The sequence below is a fragment of the Quercus robur genome, chromosome 3 (assembly GCF_932294415.1).
Source record: "Quercus robur chromosome 3, dhQueRobu3.1, whole genome shotgun sequence".
NCBI lineage: Eukaryota > Viridiplantae > Streptophyta > Magnoliopsida > Fagales > Fagaceae > Quercus > Quercus robur.
In genome coordinates, this window is record NC_065536.1 from 53,396,736 (window position 1) to 53,403,951 (window position 7,216).

Below are 7,216 nucleotides of genomic sequence, written 5' to 3' on the forward strand. Positions count from 1 at the left end.
AACATCATTTTCATCTAAGTCCACTATTAACACCATTTTTATCATTCATCAATCATGATAGGCTATATCATTATTAGCAATTATACATTGTGTCCAAACTTTATGGGCGGGTAGCCAAATTTTATGTCAAAATTGGAGGAATGTATTTCTACTATAATAATAATAATAAAACTCTCCCAAACCAAGTTTTATTACTAATAAATAGAGCTTTTTTTTAGCTAAATTCTAGAATTTTTAAAATAATTAAATTTATGAAAGTAAAATTCTGAACACATAAAGTCAATTTTCTATTACTACCTCTGTCCCAAATTGATGGCCTTGCTTAAAAATTTTAACATTTTAAGAGAATATTATTTATTGTGTAGTCTTTTAATAAAAAAAATGTACAAATTTATAAATTTACCCTCATTAATTTAAACTTAAAAAAAAAATGATACGACCTCCATTAGTCCATCCCAAAATGTTGATTATGTTTAAAAAATCCAATTTTTTATAGGAACATCATTGAATACATGGTCATTTAAAAATGTACAAATTTTCAAAATTATCTTCATTAATTTAAACTATAGGAAAGAATCACATTGACTTTTGAATAAAGTAAAATGCAAGATAAAAATTTTATTTATTAATTTTGAGAAAAAAATTTTATTTTGAATAACTCAAAATAAAATTAAATACCAATAATTTGGAACAGAAAAAGTATTGACTTTTTAAATAAAGTAAATAATAAGATAAGACAGTTAAAAAACAACTACATTTCAAAACATCCCAAAAATAGGAAATGGAATAAAAAATAAAATAAAATAAAAAAAAAAACCAAAACTTTCTTAGTCGTAAAATTCAAGGTTCTTTGTTTGATAAATTCTTGGTTTGAAGTTAAAAACATTAAAAAACGTTTTAAATGACATCACAAGCTAGACATGCATGTCTTTGAAAACCAAAAAAAAAAAACACTACTATTACTCATCTAACGCTGACGTGGCAGTTTGACCCAGTCTCTCTCTCTCTCTCTCTCCTCCTCAGTCCAAAAGAGACAAATCTCTTTCCCAAAAAACCCAGCCATGACATGAACCCAATCCACTTTGGTAACTCACTTCTTCAACTCGTTCCCTTAAACTCAGTTCTCTCTCTCTCTCTCTCTCTCTCTCTTTCTCTCTCCCTATTAGGGTTTCAAAAGTCTGCTGCTAGTACACACACAAAACAAGCGACCTTTCAACTTGAAAGAGATAGATTCTTTGGAGTAAGTCTCTCTTCAACAATTTCGACTGTATTTAATTCTCTCTACTATTACACTGTATGTAATTTTTTTCTTCTATCTTCCACTTTTCCTCTTTTTCTTGTTGTTGAATCTGTAAGCCAAACTATATACTTCTCAGCTAGAGTTTTTTACTGGGTCATATTCGTGTTTGAATTTTCTTCTTCTTTGTCCATCTAGATAGAAAGATTGTACTTTTAGAGAGAGAGTTAGATAGTCATAGAGAGAGATAGAGGGTCAAGGGTTTTAGGTGAGAAAAAAAAAAAAAAGTGAGAAGGGAGACTGAGAATTTTCAAATATCTGCTATTTATTCCAAAGAAACTCATTTGCTTGTTTCTATGACCTTTCTTGGAACAATCCTTTAATGGGTGTCAGTTAAATTTGTAGAATTTTGTTATATATATATTTTTTTTTCCTTCCCTTTTTAGTATGTTAGGGGAAGAAGATAAAACCCCGGTTACCGGAGGAGGTACCCGGAGAACCTATTTGCGGTCAGTTTCATGGACTGACCGGTCTCCTTCCAAGCCTAATCCATGCCCTAGCCCTAGACCACAATTGAATAGTAAAGTGCGGTCATGCTTGCCGCCACTTCAGCCACTTTCAATCAACCGGAGGACTGCAGAGGAGTGGCCAAAGGCGGGTTCTGATGATCTGGGCATATGGCCTCATCCCCAAACCCCGAGAGGGGAAGCTAAACCGCTTGAGAATTCAAATTCGGAACAACCACCCGTGAAAGAATTCCAATTTAAGAGGGAAAAGCTTGCGTTTTATAACAAGGAATGCTCGAGAATTGCTGAGCATATATACTTGGGAAGTGATGCTGTTGCAAAGAACCGCGAGATTTTGAGGAAGAATGGGATCACCCATGTGCTGAACTGTGTTGGGTTTGTTTCTCCTGAATATTTTAAGAGTGATCTTGTGTATAAGACACTTTGGTTGCAAGACAGCCCATCCGAGGATATTACAAGTATTCTCTATGATGTGTTTGATTACTTTGAAGATGTTCGGAAGCAAGGTGGGCGAGTTCTTGTGCATTGCTGCCAGGGAGTGTCACGATCGACCTCTTTGGTTATTGCATACCTCATGTGGAGGGAGGGCCAGAGCTTCGAAGATGCCTTTCAATATGTGAAGGCAGCACGAGCGGTGACTAACCCAAATATGGGTTTTGCTTGCCAACTTCTGCAGTGCCAGAAGCGAGTACATGCTGTGCCTGCAAGCCCGAATTCGGTGATTAGGATGTATCAGATGGCCCCCCACTCATCATATGCTGCTCTTCATCTGGTACCAAAAATGTTAAGCCATCCAGGTGCACAAGGCCTTGACTCTCGTGGAGCATTTATTGTGCATGTTCCTTCTGCTATATACGTTTGGACTGGGAAAAATTGCAATACTGTGATGTCAAATAGTGCTATGGGAGCTGCACATCAGGTAATTCGGTATGAAGGGGCTCAGGGACCAATTGTGAGTATCAAAGAAGGTGAAGAGCCATCAGAATTTTGGGATGCTCTTGCCAACGGGCAACTCCTAGCAGACAATTCTGAGAGTATGGAGGTCAGAAAGGAAGGGAATTTGTGTTCCAGTAATGATTTGGTTGCTGCAGCAAATCAAGTTAAGGCTGGTGAAAGGGAGGTGGATGAATATAACTTGGATTTTCAAATTTTTCACAAGGCGATTGCTGGTGGGGTTGTTCCACCTTTTTCAGTTTCAAATACTGAATCAGAAACTTGCCTCCCCGCCCGAGAAAACGGATGGGGGAGACTAAGATGGAAGCTTGCTAATGGTCTCATGAAAGAATTTGTCACCTCCTCCAAACTGAACAGTGATTGTACTCAATCCAGTGATGAATCAAATATGATTTTAGATGCACAGAAAGCAGTAAAACGCTCTCTTGGTCTGATTGAACCATCACCACTGTTATCATCATCAATTGAACCATGCGGTTCACCAGATTCCTTTGATTGTTTCCCAAATGGCAGCCCAGATAGGATAAGGGAAACTTCTAAAGAAGTGGAACACTCTGTTACTCTTACTGATTCTTTCTTGTCAATGACACCTCCTTGTGCTTCGCCAGATTCATATTCTTGTTCTTTGACAACTGATCCTGCCTTGTCACCCACACCTACTTGCAGTTCACTAGATTCTTTTTCTTGTTTTCCGGGCCGCAGCCCGAAGTTCAGCTCCAAGTCCCCAACAATTTCGCCATCAACCTCTGATTACGCCAGTTCATTTACCTTTTCACCATCATCATCTAATTGGTCTGACTTGTCATACTTGTCTTCACAGCAGCCTTCACCTTCGGGCTGGGAATCTACAGATCAATTTTTTCAAATGAATGCTTCTTTGGCAGATAATTCTAGTTTGATTTATAAAGAAACTCTGCCTGCAAAGGAGGTTTCTGATAAACATACTTTGAGAGTTGGAAATGCTTCTTTGCCATGTAAAGGAACTTCACCCTCTATTGCAGAGCGCAGAGGGAGTAATCCTCCACCTCGAATGTTATTACCCTCAGCTGATGAGCCATCTCAAGTCCCTAAGAATCTGGTACGATCATGGTCCTTCGCTTTACCTGACATCGAGGATGATGTGATGAATGATGTTGATTGCAACCAATCTGAGCATGAAGCCAATGGAGATGAGATTATGTTTGATACTGGATTTGAATTACAAGGTGAGATTGAAAGTAAGAAAGAGGATGATAATAAAATTCATCCTCTGTCAGGTGATATGATCAACAGGGTTGCAGGAGTGGTAACCCCAGTTTTGTTCCAGTGGCCTTGTATGAATAAATTGGAGATGCAATCTTTTTGCATTCTTGATTCCAGATCTGTATACTTTCTGTTGGCTCCAGATGTGAGTGTAGGCACCAATAGTCGCAAAATCTTATTTGTATGGTTGGGGAGTGAATTTTTGGATGTGAAAGGGCAGAGTCAGTTGATCAGCATCGATGGAAAATGGGATAGTAGTAATCTTCACTGGGAGACAGTTGGTCACAACTTCCTTAATCACATGGGTTTGCCAGTGGATATCCCTGTACAGGTAATATTTCACTTTATATTTATATGATGTGTTTTATTGAGTCCTTGTTGCATGGCATGCTTTAAATGTTCTTGACATCTTGAGAGAGATTAATTATATTTTCTTTTAATTAGAAACTTAAAACTTTTATGATGTTGACATACAGCATGGTTACTAAAGTGGATAAGACTAGCACCATAAAAGGTAGCCCCACCAGGAAAAAGAAATTACATCTTTTTCTTTTATTCCTGGAGGAGAATGGGGTGTTGCTGTGGAGGGTATGGGGGAAAGAGGGGGGAGAATGTATAAAGAGAAGCAAATAAAACCTACCAAAAAAAAAGCAAAACAGGTTTTGGTGTGGGGGAGGAAAAGCCAACATGAAAACTGAGTCTTAGTATATCTTATCATCATTGCATATTATTCTTTGGCTTCTTCACCCATAGTAACATTGACTTTCACTACATTGTGTCATCAACTGTAAGAAATGAAAAAAAATGAAATTTGAGGGGACCATTGTCAGAAGTGTATCAGAAATGAAACTTAGTAATGCATAAGACACTAGAAGACTTTCTAAGATTTCTAGCATGATCCATTTGTTTAAGAAGTCTGTCATATGGATCAAGACTTGGAGATTTAGACTTTAGAGTGAAGATTGAATGTGGCATTGCCAAACACGTGCATGTAAGTGTTCTTTTCCAAGTCACAAGGAAATTATATGGAATTAAATTTGTTGAAATAACTTTCTCTGGCTTCAGCTATTGAACATGTGTGTATCTGCTAAAATAAATATAACATAAAGTATGTCAAGAGCCTTGTAGCTCAATGGCATTGCATGGTCTCCTTTATGAGAAGAACCACTGTTCGAATCCCCTCTCCCCCGCTTGTTGTATCAATTGAATTCTCAAAACATAAAGTAAATGTGCAATTTAATTGCCCACAATTCATAACCTCAAAATCTAAATTACTTCAGAGCCAGTAGAATTATGTTTTATGGCAGTAGTCAGTTGGTTAATCACTTAACCGTAATTACAGAGGGAAATGAAGACAGCATTTGAGTCTCACAGACAAAATTTATGACCTCTTAACTTTTCCTGGCTGCTTCTTGAAAATTTTGATCATGTCTGTCTTTCATGTCCATTTCCTCACGGTGGATCAATGATCCTGGAACATGATTCTCAAGGACAGTATTGAATTATGGCAACTCTTCTAGCACTTAAAATGTCATACTTAGGTAGCAGTAACAGGCTTACAGCAATTTCTGTCCAGACTAATAATACTTCAATAAGATGAATTAGCTAGTTGAGCTGCTTTTCTTTCATATTTGACAGGCTAAATATGCAAGTCATGTTTTGTTACTTTAAAGTGAGATAAACCTATGGTATATTTTGGCTGAAGTAAAAAGCAAATAAGTAATAACTACACTTTTCTCTTCCCCCTAAAAATAATTAAAAATTCGTTTCTTGTGGCTTAGAAAAGCATGTAAGAAACCATGTGTTGGGCTTTTCGGTTGGATACAATGTCTTTATTTTTTGTTAACAAGATATATGTTGTGTCAGATAATAAGGGAAAGTGAAGAGCCAGAACAGTTTTTAAACTATCTCAGCTGTATATCATCCCATAAGACACAGGACCGAGGCTGCAATTGAGACTGTTTAGCAAAGCATGCAGCATTTTTCAAGAATTCAATTCCTAGTCAATTTAGCTCTTGCATGGAATGTCAAAAAGGGTCTGATGCATATTGTGAAAGGTAAGTCAGCATCCCGGGCAGTAGAACTGATTATTATCTGCTTGTGTGATGAATGGTAAGGATGTGAATCATTATTACAGCAAAGCATGTACAGAGAACAAGCCTGTTCTACAGTTACTGGAATTAGAAGTATATAATATTAGATAATATATAAGTAGTAAATTAAAAGCTTTTGTGTTATTCTTTTCCCTGTTAGGCCTTTTCTTCTTCTTTACTGCTCCTTTTTTTTCATCCCTTCTGGTAGCTCTTAGTTTTTGTTTATCTGGGCTTTGGCTACATTGAGCACCGAAGGTGTTGCTGTATGTAATGAAATAAGAAAGCAGCAAAGCCATCTTTCTTAAAGAGCAGATCTTTATCTCTCTGCGTTTCATTTTCTATACTTGATATTCAGATACATGATTTTATGTTTGAAATAGGCTGGTTATTGCACAATGTTGAAATTGCTCAAGGTTTCTTTCATTCCTTTATGCAGGGCTAAGGAAGGTTTCAGAAGGTCATACTAACACAGTAGTTATATTCACACGTGATATTTCCCAATCTTAAACTATGGGTACCATATTTGTTTTTGTATGGACCATAATCTACAATTTTGAAGTCTGATTATATAGAACAGACGCCTCCTAAATCAGGATTCAGGTCCCATATTGGTGAAAGCAACTACTAAAAATATTCAGTGGTAGTGCTAAAAAATTTAGCTTCTAGCACCCAAAAAAACTATTTTATCTATTTTAACTTATCATTTCACAGCTCACCTTACATTAATGCTCTTATGTTTTACTACACAGTTAACACTATTCATTTATTTATTATTTTCTCTCTCTTCTTCTCTGTCTCTGTATCTTCTCCCTTCCACAGCCACCAAACCATGACCTAAAATCAACCACCACCATCATGGCACCACGTCCACCACCATAACCACCAAACCCACATCCACATCAAACACAAACCCATATGAATATATCCTAAAAAAAAACCCAGATCAAACCACCCAAATTTCATCAATTGCCGCTAGCAAAAACCAACAAAACAACCAACAAATCGAAAACCCACAAATCGGACTACCCAAGAATACAAAACCCACTAGATCGAATCACCCACTACCAGTCACCACCACAACTCGATCTCAACCCAAACCCACACCCACGGATCATTGAACCCACCCTAACAACCTACCACCACCACATCACCACCAAAATACC

The 7,216-nt window shown here is 37.1% G+C and overlaps 1 protein-coding gene across 2 annotated transcripts; it reads left to right on the plus strand.

The window, feature by feature from the left end:
* Positions 1 to 1,053: 1,053 nt before the first annotated feature.
* LOC126718355 (protein-tyrosine-phosphatase MKP1-like) lies at positions 1,054 to 6,768 on the plus strand. 2 transcript variants are annotated; one of them, XR_007652892.1, is made up of 3 exons: positions 1,054 to 4,291; positions 5,827 to 6,017; positions 6,490 to 6,768. XR_007652892.1 is itself a non-coding variant. In XM_050420497.1 (2 exons), the coding sequence occupies exons 1-2, from the start codon at positions 1,685 to 1,687 to the stop codon at positions 5,914 to 5,916; spliced, it is 2,697 nt and encodes an 898-aa protein (XP_050276454.1). In that variant the 5' UTR covers positions 1,054 to 1,684; the 3' UTR covers positions 5,917 to 6,359. The 2 variants fall into 2 exon arrangements, 1 of the variants encoding a protein (XP_050276454.1); XM_050420497.1 differs by lacking the exon at positions 6,490 to 6,768 and having other exon boundaries at positions 5,827 to 6,359.
* Positions 6,769 to 7,216: the final 448 nt, after the last annotated feature.

Excerpts from the sequence above, each read along its gene's own strand:
- LOC126718355 (XM_050420497.1), top strand. The coding sequence starts at position 1,685 with ATGTTAGGGGAAGAAGATAAAACCCCGGTTACCGGAGGAGGTACCCGG. Across the intron at positions 4,292-5,826 it reads CAGTGGATATCCCTGTACAG|ATAATAAGGGAAAGTGAAGA; the intron begins GTAATATTTCAC and ends ATGTTGTGTCAG.